We start from the raw sequence: 21,412 nt of genomic DNA on the forward strand, positions 1-21,412 counted from the left end.
ATTCAGCTTATTGTCATATGACTTTTCTAACAAGTAGAGATGGTCTAAAGTGGAGAGCCCCTTTAAGGAGACTGGTGGTCTGTGGGGGAAAGAATCTGCGTCCAAGGTCCGGGAATCCACTGGAGACTGACTCTTCGTCTTTCTGTTTTAGAGGACAAGTGGCGAGGAGACTGTGGCGGTGTCGCCGATCCCAACCAGCAAGACCAGTGAAGCAGAGGAGGGCTCCGGCTACAACCAGGACGAGGAGGAGGACTGGGATCTCTCCCGCTGTCTGGGCTGCATATTCGGAATATTAAATAAACCCATGGTACAATAACCCTCATCGTACAGCGGTATGGGTCACATGGACGGACTCCCTTCTGGTTATTTCTCTCCCTCCAGTCCCCCCTTTCTCTAGGTTTTGGTGGTCAGAGGAGCGGTCTGCCGTACAGCAGCCTGCCTCTCCTTACAGCACAGACTTGGTTCAGGTCTTTGCACTAATGTAGACGATTGGCCAAGAAATCCAGATTCTTCTCTTTCAGCCTCCAGCTGATCATGGAAATAAAATCAGTCCCATCGCAACCTCGGCCTCCAGCAGCCCCGAAATTTATTCAGGTGAATACAGCGCGATGGAAGAGCGGCGAGGTATCCGGGCGTCCTGCTTCTCAGTCCTCCGCTGTGCGTCAGCTCCTCCTTGTGAGGACCTAGTACTACACCCCTCACCATTCTCCTGTTATCACACATTATACTGCCATGTAGGCTCTGGGAAGGAGCGCTGCAGCAGCTAGGACCTAGTACTACACCCCTCACCATTCTCCTGTTATCACACATTGTACCGCCATGTATGATCTGGGAAGGAGCGCTGCAGCAGCTAGGACCTAGTACTACACACCTCACCATTCCCCTATCACACATAGTCCCGCCATGTAGGATCTGGGAAGGAGCGCTGCAGCAGCTAGGACCTAGTACTACACCCCTCACCATTCCCCTATCACACATAGTCCCGCCATGTAGGATCTGGGAAGAAGCGCTGCAGCAGCTAGGACCTAGTACTACACCCCTCACCATTCTCCTGTTATCACACATTGTACCGCCATGTATGATCTGGGAAGGAGCGCTGCTGCAGCAGCTAGGACCTAGTACTACACCCCTCACCATTCCCCTATCACACATAGTCCCGCCATGTAGGATCTGGGAAGGAGCGCTGCAGCAGCTAGGACCTAGTACTACACCCCTCACCATTCTCCTGTTATCACACATTGTACTGCCATGTAGGCTCTGGGAAGGAGCGCTGCAGCAGCTAGGACCTAGTACTACACCCCTCACCATTCTCCCATTATCACACATAGTCCCGCCATGTAGGATCTGGGAAGGAGCGCTGCAGCAGCTAGGACCTAGTACTACACCCCTCACCATTCTCCTTGAACCTACTGATACTGGCAGCATCGGCTTTTAGGAGTTCTCCTGACACAGGGCGTCAACCTGCAATCGTGGAGCCCCCCTCACCCCCTTCCTGTTCCGGGCAGCGCACCCCCTGCTTAGTCCTCATGCACACAGCCGTGTTTTGCAGCCTTTAAAATTGTGGATTTCCAAAACATGCTGTTCTTGTAATTCCCAGAGAAGCGAAAGGAGGATTCTGGGAGTTGTAGTTTGAGAACAGCCAGAGGTTGCCGATTCTTGCTCTAGATCAGGTATGGCCAACCTGCGGCTCTCCAGCTGTTGCAAAACTACAACTCCCTGCATGCCCAGACAGCCTACAGCTACCAGCCTACAGCAGGGCATGGTGGGAGTTGTAGTTTTACAACAGCTGGAGGTTGCCGATCCTTGCTTTAGATTGCAGCAGTTCTCCTCCTGGTGACAACCAGCAATGACTGGCATCATGCCTGCCCAGAGGTTGTCACCTAGCATTCCACACATGCTGCTTTGCTCCTCCTCTTCCTGCGTGTCAGTCTTCACTGTGGCTCTAGTATTATCTTCAAGAACGGGCATGAACACTGCTAGTGTCTGTTGCAGTCAGGGAGGCATCCTGGTACAGAGAACCTCTGGGGGGCGCCGTGATAACAATACACAAAGTCTCATTTGTAGGGACCTCATTTATTAGGCGGATATAAATACAGGGCGCGCATCGCCCCAGACACAAAATTCACAGCCTAAACAATTCACAACCTTCAAGAGGACTCCCTGGAGGTGAAGTCACACCAGTCACCTCCAGAGCTGCACTCACAGTCCTGCTGGAAACCTACAGGATGCAGCGAGTGTTGTGATCTCTCCGCTCTGATTGAATGCAGCTCTGGAGGTGACTGGAGCACAAGACAGTAAAACAGTAAGATCAGTACAGAAAACATTCACACACTACTCTACGTTACATTAAGGTTTTGTCACTTTGGCGCCATTTATCGGCATTCGCGCGCCCACCGATTTCTGCATTGTCTTTAAAGGGTTATCAGATGGTGGGGGATGTGCTGCGGTATTATATGGACCACAGAGCGGGCTGTGGCTGAAAGGAGCCCACCTCACTGATGAGAAACAGGGGGAGTCGCCGCGGAATGATATGCATTAGGTTTAGGGGCGGAGCTGTGACAACCTCCCACTTTCAGAGCCATCTTCCGGCCCATAAGCCAAAACCAGGAGCAGTTCTAACACAGAAGAGGTGCAAATACTTATGCAAAATACACCTTCCCTGTTAATTCTTCACCATTTTCATGATCTCTGATTGCTGTCAGTGAAAGACCAAATTCTTCCTCACACTCAGGGTCCTAATGCTTTTCACAGCTGACGAGTTTGTTACAATGTATGAGTGAAGGTGAAGGCTCTCAGCCTGGAAAGGATTGTGTTCAGCTCTACGAGGATACAGTCCGGTGACAGCAGAGGGTTTGTTACAGTTGTATCCAGTCTAGACAACGCTCTGCTGGACACTTCACATTGTCTGGGACTTTGTTGCAATTTCACAAAATGTTCTCAAAATCCTGCAACAAAGTCTCCAGGAAGAGAGCCGGTCATTGTGTCCCTATGGAAGCCCCCGATGCCTCAGCTATAAGGACGCCCCCTACAGTTCTAGCATTGTAAGCAGTGATCAGCAGGACTGACAGGAGGACTGCGGAATGGGAAAGAGTTCTTCTCCTGTACTGGGTGTGAGACATTCTGTCATCAATGAAGCCTCCCTACCCTGGAGCTATAAAGACCCTCCCTACAGTTCTAGTATTAAAATAGCAGTCAGTAGGACTGACAGGAGGACTCCGGAATAGGAAAGAGTTCTTCTCCTGTACTGGGTGTGAGACATTCTGTCATCAATGAAGCCTCCCTACCCTGGAGCTATAAAGACCCTCCCTACAGTTCTAGTATTAAAATAGCAGTCAGTAGGACTGACAGGAGGACTCTGGGAACAGATAAGAGCTCTTCTTCTGTACAGACCGCGACACATTTTGTCATTATGCGTGCAGATGCTCGCTACAGTTCTAGTATTATAAGTAATCAGCATTAGGACTGACAGGAGGACTCTGGGACTGTGTAAGAGGTCTTCTCTTCCACTGGGGTTAAGATATTTTGCCATTAGTGAAGGCTTCCTGATCCAAAGCTATGAACACACTTCCTCCAGTTCTGGTATTATTAAAGTAATCAATCAGTAGGACTGACAGGAGGACTCTGGGAATGGATGAAAGCTCTTCTCCAGTGCAGTAGGTCATTCTGCTACTACAGAAACCTTACTATCCCTGAGGTGTAAGGACGCTCCTTATAGTTCTAGTCTTGTAAGCAATGATCAGTAGGACTGACAGGAGGACTGTGTCAATGGATAAGAGCTCTGCTCCGGTAAAAGGATATGAAATTTAAGATTACACTTAGCGGTAATCACTTTTCCAATGGGCCCATGACAGCACCCTGGAGAGACGACTAGAAGAGTAGCTAGCTTGGGGCGGGCTACTGCCTGCAGTACATTCCTGCCGAAAGATAGCCGTTCCTTAGAGTCTAAATCTAATCTGTAGTGTCGAAGAAAAAAAAAAAGTACATGAGACTTCCAGGTAGCAGCCCTACAAATTTGTTCTAGAGATGCATTAGTCCTCTCTGCCCGAGAGGTAGAAATGGATCTGGTTGAGGGAGCACCAAATCCCAAAAGGAGGAGTTTCCCCCGCTAAAGGTGATAGCCCCCACTATCCATCTAGCTAGCGTTCTAGAAGAAACTTTATAACCTCTGTTTCTTCCTCCAAATTGTACAAAAAGTCTAGAGGATCTTCTCCATTGACTAGCGACTTTCAGGTATTCAGACAGGCGTCTAACGCCTAGAGGGAGCCTCCTTTCTTTCTCCTTCTTTGGGGACTGACACAAGGATGGAAGAACAAGGTCTTGGGTTCTATGGAACAGGGAGACCAATTTAGGTAGAAAAGAAGGATCTGGTTTAATGAGCACTCTATCCTCCAGGATGTTAGTATAAAGGCCGAATGCACGCGGCCGAGAGCGGTCCGCGGTATGCCGGGCTGGATTCCTGTTCAGAGCAGGAGCGCATGACGCCGTGCTCTTCATGCCGCCGCTGCACTACAGTAATACACTCGTATAGTGTATTACTGTAGTGCAGCGGCGGCATGAAGCGCACGGCGTCCTAGCATCCAATGACGCCGTGCGCTCCTGCTGTCAGCAGGAATCCAGCCCGGCATACCGCGGACCGCTCTCGGCCGCGTGCATTCGGCCTAAAGCAAATAGAACTGCTCTGAGCTCTCATGTTCTGGGAGTCCTGACTCCATTGAGCTCCGTACCCCCTGTCGAACCCCCCACCCGCTCGGACTGGCGTCTGTGGTTATCTGCTCTTATAGATTCCAAGAGAGGCCCTGAGACAGATTTGAAGGATCCAGCCGCCAGGTTAAGGATTGTATCACCTGAGGGGTGAGAGGAAGCGGGGCGTCCAATGGGGGTAGTGATCCCTGCCCTTCTTTTAGAATCTGCCATTGAAGTGTTCTGGAGAGAAACTGGGCCCAACTGACAGCGGGTAACGTGGAGGTGACTCTGCCCGATACTGCCAGTCCCTGTCTGATGGTTCGATCTTTTGAGGTTACCAGGGACCGGACGTCTTCTCTTAATCGGGATATCCTGTGCTGAGGAAGGATACAACGGAGGTTTACCGAGTCCAGAGTCAGTCCTAGAAATACACAACTTTGGGAAGGGGTCAGTTTTGACTTCCCCCAGTTTATCTGCCATCTTCGTTTTGTCAAAATTTCTAATACGTCTTGGAGATGAGAGGTTAAAAGGTTTTCCGATTCTGCCGCCACTAGAAGATCGTCCAAATAAGGAATAACCAAGATGTCTCTTTCCCTTATGTGAGCCATCACCTCCGCCATCACCTTTGTAAAGAGTCTGGGGCCCGAGATATTCCAAAGGGAAGTGCTCTGTAGTCTAGATGATGGACTTGGCCTTCCATGGAACCTGACACTCAGATATTTAAAAATCTGCATGAATTGGGATGTGGTAAGAGGCATCTTTTATATCAATGGTGGCCACGACACCGTCTTTGAATAGAAGTTTTGTTACAGACTGTACAGATTCCATTCAGAATTTTTTGTATTTTAGGACCTACCCTTAGGGCTGTTTCACACGAGCGGATGCCGTGCGTGACATCCGCTCCGTGAATGACAGCCAAGACCCGATGCGGACTGCAGAAGCACGGAGCATTAACATGACTGATAACGCTCCGTGCGTCTATGTGACCTCTTTACTACGAAATCCCATTGACAACTTTATCTCGCTGTGATTTTGTAGTAAAGAGGTCACAGAGAGGCACGGAGCGTTATCAGTCATGTTACTGCTTCTGCTGTCTGCATCGGGTCTTGGCTGTCATTCACGGAGCGGATGTCACGCACGGCATCCGCTCGTGTGAAACAGCCCTTATTGTCACCCAGGCAGCCCCCCTGAGGCTAGCATCGTAGCATCTCATGCTCCGATGCGCTCCGCTAAGTCGCGCAGGGCACGGGCTCTTTTGTTTTCAATAACACACTGCCTGAACATCCACGTGTGCGTTCCAAATACTGGATGTTGCGCCGCACAACTTCCAGTTCGTGCGCAGATCACACAGAACAAAAACTCTCCCTCCGCAAGTTGCCCAGGCAGGTGGCGGTTATGCTGGGACTGCCTAGGAACGCCGGCCCGATGATGCATCCAGACTTTGCAGGCGGCTCCTAGTGGAGACCTACGCCGCACCAGGTAACCCCCATCATGAGTGTCTCAGAGGCTCCTGCAGCCTAAATCTAGCTAGCCACAGGACAGGAAACGGCGGTCTAGGGGCCCATGCTCCTCCTCAAGAGCTCTCCACCAAAGTTCCCGTTCCCGGTCCTGGATGGAGGCGGTCTCCCAAGGGTGCTGTCATGGGCGTAAGGGAAATATACCGTCTTCCCACTATTGTTACAGAACGAGGAGTTCTGATCAGCAGGACTGACAGGATGCCATGAGAAAGAAAGCAGGGACACTCGGAGCAGAGACACCGCTACAGCCGTTACCCGGCCAATAAGAACCCCGGCTCGGCCACGACGACAAACCCAAACGATCAGGCTCTGCAGGGAGCGCAGCTGACAAGGCAGCCCCATGATTTAGATGGGATGTTCTGTAAGAAGCTGAGAAAGTATGGCGCACTGGGTTCCCTGCCAAGGAAAGGGTCCAAGCAGCAGCCGCCTGGTCATCGAGACGTCAAACGTCGTCGCCCAACCCAAGACTAAACATAAAGTAACACGTGGACAACAGGCGCCAGGAGAACTACCCAGAATTCCTCATTATGTATAATACATCCAGGGGGTGCCTCATCTATGACAGCGCCCTCCAGAGTCCGCGTCCTGAACAGCAGCAGCACAGCACCTCGCTGTAGAAGGGGGGCTTCACATACATACAGCCGCTCCAACCCTGTTATGGGACACTGTAACCCCACCACAGACAGGCAGGGCCTTCCTGCAGCCCACGGTGTGGGGGGTGCTCATTAAATCCTCAAGGTTAACCCTTTATATGCATCTTACATTTCCACCACAATTGAAAATGCAGGCGGACTGCTGCACACTGAGATCTGGTCACGTACATCGCCCCCTGCTGGCGGAATTAGGAAGAAAGCCAGATATTCTGCCTGCAGCAAAACTTAAGGTCCATGTTGTTCCCAGCGCATTTAATGCAGCCTCTCAGACTATAACACCCATCATTGCACTGTGTCCCTATGAAAGCATGTGACAAACAAAAGGGACAGTTGCAGATCGCCTACATGGGGCGGCAGCATCCCCCATCCCATCTGATCATTTCACAGGTTCAGTCTTTAAATTCTCAGGCGGCAGGACTTTGCCGCTCTCTATTGCCTCCTACTGGAACAATGTGGAAAATAAAACATATATAGTGGTGCGAACCAGTACATAGCAACCAGAAAAGTTCTGAACACAGCTCTGGGAGTGACTAGAGTACAGAAGCAAACTCCAGATACATTTTTGAAAAAAATTGTGCAAAGTTTTTGCAAACTGTATGAATATTTTTCAGAGGAAATGCTAAAAGTTTCTGCTCAAATGCATCAGTAGTGGCTCCTCTCCGGTGGTGCTGACACACGGCGGTGAAAGCTCTGGCATCATCTATACGACGGACCGGTCTTAATAGGTGGAATTATAGCTAGAGGGTCACAAGCAAAATGGCGGCAGACAGAAGGAATATGAATGAGTGGAGCTAGAGGGTTCCTTCATCGTTACAGGTGACGCTATGGCACTATAAATCACAATTCTCAGTAAACCTGTAGGTAACGAGGATTAAGAAAGTGACTTTTTACATAACTGCAAGCTCCCGGACAGTCAGACTACGGCGCACGACGTGGCGCACAACACACGGATCACTTTGGTGCAGAAGCTATAAGCAACAAGTTCACACATCTTTATAAAATCCTTCATGAAACCTTGTAAGTTTGGGGTTGCGGTCGACCCCATGGCGGTCCCTCTTGTGGCTGAGAGTCAATACACACATTCTTGTAGACAACACAGGCATATATCACAATGGAGGAGACACGAGCACCGGGGCACCTCATACTTCAAGGTCCTCACGTTCACATTAATAAAAACAGACGCTAAGCCCGTTTCCCATAAGAGGAAGTTGTTCCTGTGGAGGCCGGCGTACCGCTATATGGTCAGAAGCGGTATGCAGCCCACGCCCACGCCCCCTTCATGACAAACCATCGGGGCCATAAACGTCCAACGGTTGGTCTCGGGATCATACATTTCTACAGAGTTCAAGTTAGACTGGCCATCATAGCCGCCCACTGCATACAGGCGGCCGCAGTTGGCTACTAACGAGACACGACTGCGCCGAGTGTTCATGGGAGTGATGAGGTACCATTGGTCCGCCATGGCGTTGTAAACCTCTGCGACGCTCAAGAAAGCGGACCCGTCGTAACCACCGCAGATGAACATCTTGTTGCCCAGTGAAGCTGCACCATGCCGGCAGCGTTTGTTCAACATGCTTGCCACAGGGTACCACGTAGACGTGTGGTGGTTGTAATACTCCATCTGTGGATGTAACAGAGCAAGATTATAGGCAGTACATATGGGGGGCATAAACCAGGCTCTGAGGGGGCAGGCAGGACACACTGGCGCTCTCTGGGGGTGCTGGGGGGAGCAGAACTCGTAGGCGCTCTCTTTTTGAAGGGGAGGGGGATGCAGGAGTCACAAGCTCGCTCTCTGGGGGGAGCAGAACTCGTAGGCGCTCTCTTTTTGAAGGGGCAGGGGAGGGGGATGCAGGAGTCACAAGCTCTCTCTCTGGGGGGAGCAGAACTCGTAGGCGCTCTCTTTTTGAAGGGGAGGGGGATGCAGGAGTCACAAGCTCGCTCTCTGGGGGGAGCAGAACTCGTAGGCGCTCTCTTTTTGAAGGTGCAGGGGAGGGGGATGCAGGAGTCACAAGCTCTCTCTGGGGGGAGCAGAACTCGTAGGCGCTCTCTTTTTGAAGGGGAGGGGGATGCAGGAGTCACAAGCTCTCTCTCTGCGGGGAGCAGAACTCGTAGGCACTCTCTTCTTGAAGGGGAGGGGGATGCAGGAGTCACAAGCTCTCTCTCTGCGGGGAGCAGAACTCGTAGGCGCTCTCTTTTTGAAGGGGCAGGGGAGGGGGATGCAGGAGTCACAAGCTCTCTCTCTGGGGGGAGCAGAACTCGTAGGCGCTCTCTTTTTGAAGGGGAGGGGGATGCAGGAGTCACAAGCTCTCTCTCTGGGGGGGGGGGGAGCAGAACTCGTAGGCGCGCTCTCTCTTTTTGAAGGGGCAGGTGCAGGAGTCACAAGCTCTCTCTCTGGGGGGGGGGGAGCAGAACTCGTAGGCGCGCTCTCTCTTTTTGAAGGGGCAGGTACAGGAGTCACAAGCTCTCTCTCTGGGGGGGGGGGGGGGAGCAGAACTCGTAGGCACGCGCTCTCTTTTTGAAGGGGCAGGTGCAGGAGTCACAAGCTCTCTCTCTCTGAGGGTGCAGGGGGAAGAATAGGACTCTCCTCCATCCCCCCCCTCCCCCGCAGCTGCACCTCTACCCCTCATAAACCTGACAGCGTGCCCACCATGAGAACTACTTCTATCTGCATTAACGAGCCGCAGGTCAGGTAATGCGGCTGCAGCGACAAGGGGCAGCCGAGGGCAACCCACCGCTGGAGACTGAAACGACCTCACGTGATGTCGGACAGTACTTACTGTGTTGAAGATCTGTAACCCGTCATGTCCTCCCGACACATAAATCCGGCCTTCAAATACCGTTACTCCCGCTGCACTGCGATTGGAGCTCATCGGGGTCACCACGGTCCACCTTAAAAATAGAAGCTGCATATAGTGATCCCGCCCGGGACAACTCGCCACCCACCAGACGGACAGACGGACGCCCACTGTGACAAGACGCATCCTGCTAAGAAAATTATTTGTTTAAAGTGCTTTCTAAGGGTTTTCTGGTTTTAGGTAATCCCTCTCCCTAGATCTCTGCTTTCTGTCAATGAATAGGTCCATTCTTACTCACATCCAGAGGCTGAAAACCTGTCCACACAGCTGAGGGTTTGTATCCTAGACCAGCGTTACCCAACTCCAGTCCTCAGGACCCACCGGCCGGTCAGGATTTGAGAATATCCCATGAATGAATACCTCTTGTAAGTCCTGATGCACGGGCACTAATTATATCACCTGCTGAATACTAAGGAAACCCTGAAAACATGGCCGGTAGGTGGGCCCTGAGGACTGGAGTTGGGGACACTGTCCTAGACCATCTTCTGTGACTCTGATACAGGTTACCTGCACTGATACATTGTAACAAACTATCAGGACAGTGGGAGACTTCTGCTGTGAAACGTATTACACTGGTGAGGGTCAGACCACTGGGACCCCTACTGATAGTAAACATGGGGGATCAGTGTTTGAGCACGACCACTGCTGGAGTTCTACACTCCGTCTCCAGCAGTCCCATACAAATGAACGCAGCAGCAGCAGGGCGCATGCTCGACCACCTCCTCATTCACACAGTGAGGCACAGGACCCCCGTTCTCCCGATCGTATGGGAACAACGGTCAGACTCGTCTCCTATCCGGCAGAGGAGTTGGCTTCTAGGACAACCCCTTTAAGGTCCCATTCACTAGACCGTATTTTTGGTCCACATTCAATCCAGTTTTTGCAGATCAGGTGCGGACACATTCATTTCTACAGGTATGCAAAAAAAGCGAACATCACACAGTGTGTGGTCTGTATCTGTGCGCACGTTTCGCGGACAAGAATAGCCATCGCTATAATGGGTCCGCCCCCAATTTTTTTTTTTTTAACTATTATTAATAATAAATAAACACAACCCATGCAACGCAGACGTCACACAGACATTATCCATATCTTTGTGGATCTGCGTTCTGCCGCTTTGTGCATGAGCCCTAAGGGTGCATTCACACAACAGTTAGACACTTTGCGATCTGCAAAAAACGGATACTGGCCGCGTGCACTCCGTGGAACAGAATGGCCGGCGCCTCATAGAACAGTCCTATTCTTGTCAGTAACACGGAAAATAATAGGACATGTTTTATTTGGTTGATGAACGGTGATGCGGACACGGAACGCACACGGAGTTATTTTTAGTGTTTTGCAGCCCCTTTGAAGTGAATGGTTCCACATACGGACCACATGAGCCCTTCAGCTGGGTTTACGATCTTAATTTACGTAGGAATGAAGGAAACGTTATGTCAGAGGACCCCGTGCGCCCAGTGTCCCCAGCAACAGAGATCCCCTATTAACCCCCCGACTCCCGTGTCTTACTTGTCCGTTTCCGGTGAGTATGTCTCCACAGAGTTCAGCGAGCAGTTGCCGTCGTATCCTCCGCACACGTAGATCTGTCCGTCCAGCACCACCGTGCCCATCGCGCTAGGAGCATAAAACGGAAACATCAGCAATGACGGGATAACAGTGTGTGATGGGTGCAAATCCGGGGGTGCGGGGGTTAACCCCTAGATGCAATCCTCTGACTGTAGCCCACGTGCCAAGTGTTACGGGAGAGCATCAGACCAGCGATGTGCTCCAGCCATAATCACCAGTCAGGAGCCTGGGAAAGCTGGGCGACTACCCATGGGGGGGCCCGGTCTCTACAGGACGCTGGTATCAGGCAGTGACAGGTGGTGCACAGATGTGGGGATGTCTTTTGGCATTGCTGCTTCACAGCTGGGGGAGCGTCTCACTGTGCGCTCCTGCATGTAACTCCGATCACCACAATCAGAGGGGACTCCTCCCTTCAACAGGGTCAGGGGGTTACAGGTGGCACAATGGAGGACTTGGGGCCCCTGGGCAGTCTCCCTGGGATCCTAGAGCAGCCACCGGGGCTTTCCATGCTCTAAGCCTGCTGTGAGGGTGCAGTAAGGTCCCACGCTTGTCCTATGATTATCAGTCAGGGTGCAGGTCTTTGGTGCACCCCCCACCAAAAGGTCTTCACCAATGAGCTGCAGACGGCAGGTAAGTATAGCAGTCTGATGGTCCGGCACTAGGGCCCAGAGGCATGCTGGACCAGCCGATTGCTGGGTGGACTCACCTCCGCTTGCTGTTCATACTCCCCACTTTGGTCCAGGTGTCTGTCTCGGGGTTGTAGACTTCCACAGTGCTCAGCCGCGATTGGCCATCATATCCACCAATGGCGTACAGGAGCCCATTCACCACAGCCACGCCCACCCTGCTCCGAGCCGTCGTCATTGGCTGGCACTTCTCCCAGCGGTTGGCGATCGGGTCAAAGACTTCAACCACGTTCAGAGAATCACCTGCGTAGAAATGCGCTACTCGTCTTACATATGGAACAAGTCTTACATAGGACTGCAGGTGACATTACTACATTATCTGGACTCCGAGTTATCACTGTGTTACCTGCAGTCCTATGTAACACCACAGATAACTCTCTGTGGTGTTACATAGGACTGCAGGTGACATGTAGGACATCATCTGTACTCAGAGAGCTATCACTGTGTTATTACATAGGACTGCAGGTGACATTATCTGGCCTCGGTGTAGCTGCAGGCATCAGAGGATTGTGCCCCCCACCCCCCTCCAGGGAGATATAAACCTCGAGGACCTGGTTTTCTGACTGTGGCTTATGCTTCCAACAGCACAGAGTATTTCAGGACATTCTTTTGTTAGAGAGGTAACTAATATATTTTTGAGATAAATCGGCTGATTTTTCAGATTGCAAGGTACCTGCAGAGTTCAGCCCCCCCACAGCATAAATGAGGCCAGCGATAGAGGTGCAGCACCGGGGGCGGGTCTTGAACGCCAGGAGGTGTGGCCTACGTTCCGGCATCAGGTGGTAATCCTTCGCTTCGTCCACAAGGTCCCTGAAATGCAGAGAGATGACACATACATGGGGACACAGGAGAGGAGGACACGTCCACTGCAGCATCCCCTTACCGGCATTTATGGCAGCAGCGCACCAGGTCGTCCTGCTGCACCCGGTCCGTCAGGAACTGCGGGCGGCACAGGGGCAGCCGGATCTTAGTCAGGAGCTCAGGGAGGAAGACCTCGCGCTGCTCCCGGTCATAGCGCACCCAGGCCAGGGCGGCCTCAAACACCTGCGGGGGGAGACAGACCGAGGTCACAGAGTGGAAGGAGCAGGGTCCCAGCAGCACAGAGGATTTCAGGAGAGGAGTGCGCTGATCTTGTGGTAGGTCACAGGATGAGAGTTACATAGTGGAAGTAGCAGGATCCTCAGCAGCACAGAGGATTTCAGGAGAGCAGTGCGCTGATCTTGTGGGAGGTCACAGGATGAGAGTTACATAGTGGAAGTAGCAGGATCCTCAGCAGCACAGAGGATTTCAGGAGAGCAGTGCACTGATCTTGTGGGAGGTCACAGGATGAGATTAACATAATGGAAGGAGCAGGGTCCCAGCAGCACAGAGTATGTCAGGAGGTGTGTGATCTAGCTGGGAGGCAGTGTCATGACATGAGTATGTTATGGGAACAGTTTGGGAGGGGGGGGGGGGGTTAGGACAAAATAAGGGAGTTTTTTCCTGGCCACTTACCTGCTCCTCCACCTTCACATTCAGCTCATCTCTGGAGACCAGCTCCAGGACCTCATCGAAGGCCAAGGCCAGGAATTCTTCAGACATGGAGACCTCCACAAAATGTTCATGGATGAAGCGGTTAGCGGCATCATACAGCACGGCGCACATCATGGTCTCTGCAAACTGCCGCACCCCCAGGCAATTTTTGGGGTGTAACCTTAGAGGAGAGAGAGGACACCCCAGTATTACAGTTCAGGGGGTCTCTATGGAGCTGGTTGTGGGCATGTCAGGTCACCACAGCTTCTACCCACCGCAGCCCAGTCATCGAGAAGCATTCCCACCAATCTAACCCTAATAAGGAACCCCCTTTACCCTTGGGGTTGGTGCGGCTGTATCACGTACCTCAGGCTCAGGACAATCCCCATCTTCGTGTCTATCGGGGGACACAAACATCATGGGGGGGCGGTCATCCCTGTCTTCACCTCCAGGCGGTACCCCGGGGTATCTAAGCCCACCATGGGCAACTTTGCATAGAGGGTGCAGATCACGAGAGGAGCCACAAAACACGAGGTGCTTAAAGGGGTATTCCAGTTATAGAAAATTATCCCCTATCCACAGAATAGGGGATAACTATCAGATCGGTGGGGGTCCCAACGCTGGGACCCCGTATCCTGTGGAGCCCCTCTGAAATGGATGGAGAAGCTGGTCAGAAAAGTGCGCATTCTATGGAAGCGCCGGCTATCTCAGCACCCCGATACAAGTGAATGGAGTGGCAGAGCGTATTTACGACCGGCTGGTCCCTCCACAGGGGACGGGCCTCCGTTTGTGAATGAAGGGGGTGGTGGGACCGCCATAGATCTGATCGTTACCCCCTATCCTATACTTTCTAAAACCGGAATATCCCATTAAATCCTTATCGCAGGGAAGAGACACTGAAATATAATTGCCTACAGAATTTTTTAATTACGAGTGTGGGTGCAGCTTTGGATGTGACTGGAGAACGTGGCTTTCACACCTCCACTTACCGTTCCTTCAGGAAGGAGCAGCAGGCGTCCTTGATGTTCTGCAGCTGCAGGAAGCTGGCGCCCATCAGGAGGGACTGCACGTTCTGCTGGTCGATGGCCAGGTGCCCGTTATAGGCAAAGTTAATCAGTGCCTCCAGCGCGCTGCGGGAGGAAGAGGCGGGCACTTACTTCTACATGGGGAGCTGCAGTCCTAGGCCAAAGTCCTGAGGCTGCACCACTGAGACAGGAGTGGTGCTGCGATAGAGACTGAGGATGAAAGAGGGGTACGGTGTCTCAGTAGTGCAGCCTCAGGCTTTGGGACCGATTCTTGCTCTGTATCTGTTACTTATCCTTCTTAGAGCTGAGGATTTGTCACATTGTACGTAGCACTCACCTGGGGTCCATTCCCTGCATGACAATCTCGTCCTGCTTGCACTCCATCATGTCGTTGGTGAACATGGCGTGGAAGTAGGGGATGGACGCCGCCAACACGATGCGGTGGGCGCTGAATTTATGTTCCCCGACCTGAGGGAAAAAAACCATCAAAAATATATTATAATATATATATATATATATATATATAATAATATATATATATATATATATATATATATATATATATATATATATATATATATATATATATATATATATATATATATAAAAATCTCAAGTGTTCTACTGCAGTCACAATGCTTTATGATGCATACCTCAAGGCTCTTTCACACGGGCGTCATGTTTTTTGCCCGGATAAGATGCGGGTGCGTTGCGGGAAAATGCGCAATTTTTCCGCGTGAGTGCAAAACATTGTAATGCGTTTTGCACGCACGTGAGAAAAATCGGCATGTTTGGTACCCAAACCGCTTGGGACTGATGTTCTGCAGATTGTATTATTTTCCCTTATAACATGGTTATAAGGGAAAATAATAGCATTCTGAATACAGACTGCATAGTACAATAGCGCTGAAGGGGTTAAAAAAATAAAATAATGTAACTCACCTTAATCCACTTGATCGCGCAGCCGGCTTCTCTTCTGTCTTCTTTGCTGTGCAGGAAAAGGACCTTTGATGATGTCACTGTGCTCATCACATGGTTCATCACCATGGTGAGGGACCATGTGATGTGACGTCACCACAGGTCCTTAGCCGGCAGCTCAACATTACAGAAGACAGAGATCCGCAACTACGCGATCAAGTGGACTCCGAGTTAATTTTTATGTTTTTAACCCCTCCAGCACCATTTTACTTTGCATTTTGTATTCAGAATGCTATTATTTTCCCTTATAACCATTTTATAAGGGAAAATACATATCGGGTCCCCAGCCCGATCGTCACCTAGCAACCATGCATGAAAATCGCACCGCACCCGCGATTTTCACGCGGGCCCATTCACTTCTATGGGGCCTGCGTTGAGTGAAAAGCGCAGAATATAGAGCATGCTGCGATTTTCACGCAACGCACAAGTGATGCATGAAAAATCACCGCTCATGTGCACAGCCCCATAGAAATGAAAGGGTCCAGATTCAGTGCGGGTGCAATGCGTTCACCTCACGCATCGCATCCGGGCGGAATACTCACCCGTGTGAAAGGGGCCCAAGTCTTGCATAACCTGACAGTGAAGGAAGGTGTAGTGTCTAACCGCACGCACACACAGCTCAGCTATACTCCACAAACTGCAGGCTCAGTCTGCACATTACAATCTGCTTTTCATTTGTAATATTGCATTGTTATACTCCAGTCACAACCACAGCAGCATCCACACCACAAGTAATCCAGGAGCAGCCCGAGCAGCATGGCGTCCTGTGCTTATTGTTTTAGTACCATATATGCCAAAATAATGCAAGAGCAGAACTGTGACTGCAGCTTTGGATGCGACTGTAGTATTGGACAATTTAACAGCAGAATAATGACTGCAGCTCTGGATGTAACAGATGTGAACCCGAAGACTTCTCAGCAGTAAATCACTAGCACTGAAGTCATTTGCAGCTTCGTTAAAGCCATGACTTGGAAGGAGATGATGGGAGTTAGTGTCTGTGTGAACTGATCTGACTGCACTCAGAGGGTTAATACGGAGCAGAGGATAAAGGGCAACGTCAGCGGCGTGCCATCATCATGCCAGGAGCCGTCACCCTCCACCCGGTGCCCATCAGGCAGAATTAACACTAATCTGATTAGTGCAAAGAGACAAACTCGCCAAACACAGACAGACGGAGCGAGCGGGAGTCCGATAATCCAGAGCCGAAACAGGGAGGACGGAGCGAGCGGGAGTCCGATAATCCAGAGCCGAAACAGGGAGGACGGGGCGAGCGGGAGTCCGATAATCCAGAGCCGAAACAGGGAGGACGGGGCGAGCGGGAGTCCGATAATCCAGAGCCGAAACAGGGCAGGCGGAGCCCGATAATCCAGAGCCAAAACAGGGCAGGCGGAGCCCGATAATCCAGAGCCAAAACAGGGCAGGCGGAGCCCGATAATCCAGAGCCAAAACAGGGCAGGCAGAGCCCGATAATCCAGAGCCAAAACAGGGCAGGCAGAGCCCGATAATCCAGAGCCAAAACAGGGCAGGCGGAGCCCCGATAATCCAGAGCCAAAACAGGACAGACGGGACGAGCGGGAGTCCGATAATCCAGAGCCGAAACAGGGAGGACGGAGCGAGCGGGAGTCCGATAATCCAGAGCCGAAACAGGGAGGACAGAGCGAGCGGGAGTCCGATAATCCAGAGCCGAACAGGGAGGACGGAGCGAGCGGAGTCCGATAATCCAGAGCCGAAACAGGGAGGACGGAGCGAGCGGGAGTCCGATAATCCAGAGCCGAAACAGGGAGGACGGAGCGAGCGGGAGTCCGATAATCCAGAGCCGAAACAGGGAGGACGGAGCGAGCGGGAGTCCGATAATCCAGAGCCGAAACAGGGAGGACGGAGCGAGCGGGAGTCCGATAATCCCATCTACAGTAAACTCAGGTCCAGACCCCTGCACCTGTATGACATATAATACTCTCCACTGATGGGACCTTGTAGGTTCGACATCAGGATTACTTTCTGAATTAGCAAATGTCTGATTAAAGGAATTTCACATCCTCTGTCGCCCCGTTTCTGGCGACTCCCCCGATTGCAGAGCGATCAGGTATTACCCTGTTAATCTGGGGTAGCACTCAATCACTGCATGTGGGGTCACCTGGGATTTGGTGTCCACTAGACCGTGACCTCAACCTCGCCACCAGCTGAGGAGTCAGGACAGCGGAGGGGTGAGCGGAGGCCAGGGGGACATTATACAGGGCGGCACAGACGCAGGAGGAGCAGGATTTGTTGCAGATCTCAGGGTAAGAGGCTCACACGAGAAGATAAACCTCCGGCTCATTAATCAACACCGCAGGACCTCACCTCACTGTACACCCTGATGAGATGCTCTGCGAGGCAGGAGGAAATGCATCAGTTCACATAGACCACGTTTCCTCCAGTGCCAGTCCTCACTGCAGTCCTGGCATTCTATGCACAAAGGCCAGGATGACCAGTTCATTAGTCTCCACCCAGATAGTGGAACAAGAGAATTGTTAGTGGATGAACTGTCACAAAACCTTTAGCTGTGAGCTGGACTGAGCTGACAGCAAGCAGAGATACATGAATAGGAACAGAGACAGAGTTCAGAAAAAATACCCAGTAACCATACCAGAAAGCCAATATACAGCCAAGATACTCCAGAGCTGCACTCACTATTCTGCTGGTGCAGTCACTGTGTACATACATTACTTATCCTGTACTGATCCTGAGTTACATCCTGTTATATAATCCAGAGCTGCACTCACTATTCTGCTGGTGCAGTCACTGTGTAAATACATTACTTATCCTGTACTGACCCTGAGTTACATCCTGTATTATACCCCAGAGCTGCACTCACTATTCTGCTGGTGCAGTCACTGTGTACATACATTACTTATCCTGTACTGATCCTGAGTTACATCCTGTATTATACTCCAGAGCTGCACTCACTATTCTGCTGGTGCAGTCACACTGTACATACATTACTTATCCTGTACCGATCCTGAGTTACATCCTGTATTATACTCCAGAGCTGCACTCACTATTCTGCTGGTGCAGTCACTGTGTACATACATTACTTATCCTGTACTGATCCTGAGTTACATCCTGTATTATACTCCAGAGCTGCACTCACTATTCTGCTGGTGCAGTCACTGTGTACATACATTACTTATCCTGTACTGATCCTGAGTTACATCCTGTATTATACTCCAGAGCTGCACTCACTATTCTGCTGGTGCAGTCACTGTGTACATACATTACTTATCCTCTACTGATCCTGAGTTACATCCTGTATTATACTCCAGAGCTGCACTCACTATTCTGCTGGTGCAGTCACAGTCAGTCTGCTGGAAGCTCTTGCCTACATTCAGAGCCTGATACCCATCCTGACTGAACACTTCTCACAGCTGAGGTTTGTTACAATTGTATCCAATCAAAACAATCTTCTTAGGCTACTTTCACACTAGCGTTCGGGGCTCCGCTTGTGAGTTCCGTTTGAAGGCTCTCACAAGCGGCCCCGAACGGATCCGTCCAGCCCTAATGCATTCTGAGTAGATGCGGATCCGCTCAGAATGCATCAGTCTGGCAGCGTCTGTCCTCCGCTCCGCTCAGCAGACGGACACCTGAACGCCGCTGGCCGTGCGGAGGCAAAAGGATCCGTCCAGACTTACAATGGAAGTCAATGGGGACGGATCCGTTTGAAGATGACACAATATGGCTCAATTTTCAAACGGATCCGTCCCCCATTGACTTTCAATGTAAAGTCTGGACGGATCCGTCTGAATAACTTTCACACTTAGAATTTTTTCGGAACTATAATGCAGACGGATCCGCTCTGAACGCAAGTGTGAAAGTGGCCTAAGATACATTGTAACTAGGGATGAAACATCAGAAGTCCATTGACATAACACTTGGTCTGAATACTGTAGGGAGCGAGTTCTCTGTACAGGATTAGAACGTATTGGCTCCTGTGAGCCAAAGTCATTACTCTGCGATAACTTCATAAATCAATTTCTACTGTAAAAAAAACATTTGTCCCATCGGAGCCAATACAGGTACAGGAGGGGTGCGGCATTGGGGGCGGGGGGGGACAGGAGGGGTTCGGCATTGGGGGCGTGGGGGGACAGGAGGGGTGCGGCATTGGGGGGGGGGGGGGGGGACAGGTACAGGAGGGGTGCGGCATTGGGGGGGGGGGGGGGGGGGGGAACAGGTACAGGAGGGTGTGCGGCATTGGGGGGGTTGACAGGTACAGGAGGGTTGCGGCTTGGGGCGGGGTGGACAGGTCCGGAGGGATGCGGCCAGTTGGGTGGACAGGTACAGGAGGGTGCGGCATTAGGGGGGGGTGGGACAGGTACAGGAGGGGTGCGGCATTAGGGTGGGGGACAGGTACAGGAGGGGTGCGGCATTAGGGGGGGGGGGAACAGGTACAGGAGGGGTGCGGCCTTGGGGGGGGGACAGGTACAGGAGGGTTGCGGCATTGGGGCGGGGGGGGGACAGGTACAGGAGGGTATGCGGCATTTGGGGGGACAGATAAACATTGGGTGTACAGGTACCGGTACTGGAGGGTGCGGCATTTAGGGGGTGGGGGGGGACAGGTACAGGAGGGGTGCGGCATTAGGGGGTGGGACAGGTACAGGAGGTGTGCGGCATTATGGGGTGGGGACAGGTACAGGAGGGGTGCGGCATTATGGGGGGGGGGACCAGGTACAGGAGGGTGCTGCATTAGGGGGGGTTGGGACAGGTACCGGAGGGGTGGGACAGGTACAGGAGGGGTTCGGCCTGGGGGGGGACAGGTACAGGAGGGGTGCGGCATTAGGGGGGGGGGACGGTACAGGAGGGGTGCGGCATTAGGGGGGGTGGGACAGGTACAGGAGGGGTGCGGCATTGGGGGGGGGGACAGGTACAGGAGGGTGCGGCATTGGGGGGGGACAGGTACAGGAGGGTGCGGCATTAGGGGGGGGGACAGGTACAGGAGGGTGCGGCATTAGGGGGGGGTGGGACAGGTACAGGAGGGGTGCGGCATTGGGGGGGGGGGGACAGGTACAGGAGGGGTGCGGCATTAGGGGGGGGACAGGTACGGAGGGGTGCGGCATTAGGGGGGGGGACAGGTACAGGGGGTGCGGCATTAGGGGGGGGGACAGGTACAGGAGGGTGCGGCATTGGGGGGGGGGACAGGTACAGGAGGGTGCAGCATTGGGGGGGGCAGGTACAGGAGGGGTGCAGCATTGGGGGGGGGGGACAGGTACAGGAGGGGTGCAGCTGGGGGGGACATACAGGAGGGGTGCAGCATGGGGGGGACAGATACAGGAGGGGTGCAGCATTGGGGGGGGGGGGACAGGTACAGGAGGGGTGCAGCATTGGGGGGGGGGACAGGTACAGGAGGGGGGTGCAGCATTGGGGGGGACAGGTACAGGAGGGGTGCAGCAGGGGGGGGGGGACAGGTACAGGAGGGGGCAGCATTGGGGGGGGACAGGTACAGGAGGGGTGCGGCATTAGGGGGTGGGACAGGTACAGGAGGGGTGCGGCATTAGGGGGGGGGACAGGTACAGGAGGGGTGCGGCATTGGGTGGGGGGCGGACAGGTACAGGAGGGGTGCGGCATTGAGGTGGGGGGTACAAGAGGGATTAGATATGGGGGGGGAGTCATGTACAGGAGACTTCTAGTAGTTGGGGGAGGGGGCTGTACCTTCAGGGTGACGTCACACAGCTTCCCCTGCCGGCGGATCTCCTCCATCACCCCGTAGCCCCGGTTCGGGAGGTCGCCCACCGTGACATGGACCAGGTCTTCCAGGTCCTCTAACTCGTCCACCATCTTGTGACCCGGCGGGAAACGATCTGACACCGCTCACCCTGTGACCCTACTTGGCTCCGCCCGCATGCAATGTTCCCGCCCCTTAGGCTGAACCGCTGACGTCACTTCCGATGACAGAGAATCGCTAGT

At 52.5% G+C, this 21,412-nt stretch overlaps 1 protein-coding gene across 3 annotated transcripts; it reads right to left on the bottom strand.

The window, feature by feature from the left end:
- Positions 1 to 5,851: 5,851 nt before the first annotated feature.
- On the bottom strand, positions 5,852 to 21,406 carry KLHL18 (kelch like family member 18). Of its 3 annotated transcripts, none has more exons than XM_044274586.1 (10): positions 21,158 to 21,406; positions 14,835 to 14,965; positions 14,462 to 14,602; positions 13,455 to 13,653; positions 12,844 to 13,004; positions 12,634 to 12,770; positions 11,981 to 12,203; positions 11,218 to 11,322; positions 9,631 to 9,742; positions 5,852 to 8,474 (listed from the first exon to the last, which is right to left on the bottom strand). In XM_044274586.1, exons 1-10 carry the CDS (start codon positions 21,281 to 21,283, stop codon positions 8,088 to 8,090), a joined length of 1,722 nt encoding a protein of 573 aa, XP_044130521.1. In that variant the 5' UTR covers positions 21,284 to 21,406; the 3' UTR covers positions 5,852 to 8,087. The 3 variants fall into 3 exon arrangements, with proteins under 3 accessions (XP_044130521.1, XP_044130520.1, XP_044130522.1); XM_044274585.1 differs by having other exon boundaries at positions 11,981 to 12,218; XM_044274587.1 differs by lacking the exon at positions 21,158 to 21,406 and having other exon boundaries at positions 11,981 to 12,218; positions 14,462 to 14,707; positions 14,835 to 14,967.
- Between the last annotated feature and the right edge of the window lie 6 nt (positions 21,407 to 21,412).

Source organism: Bufo gargarizans, unplaced genomic scaffold (assembly GCF_014858855.1).
Source record: "Bufo gargarizans isolate SCDJY-AF-19 unplaced genomic scaffold, ASM1485885v1 original_scaffold_1849_pilon, whole genome shotgun sequence".
NCBI lineage: Eukaryota > Metazoa > Chordata > Amphibia > Anura > Bufonidae > Bufo > Bufo gargarizans.

Excerpts from the sequence above, each read along its gene's own strand:
- KLHL18 (XM_044274585.1), bottom strand. The coding sequence starts at position 21,283 with ATGGTGGACGAGTTAGAGGACCTGGAAGACCTGGTCCATGTCACGGTG. Across the intron at positions 14,603-14,834 it reads ATGCAGGGAATGGACCCCAG|CGCGCTGGAGGCACTGATTA; the intron begins GTGAGTGCTACG and ends TTCCTCCCGCAG. Across the intron at positions 11,323-11,980 it reads AGTATGAACAGCAAGCGGAG|CGCGATGGGCACGGTGGTGC; the intron begins GTGAGTCCACCC and ends TTATGCTCCTAG.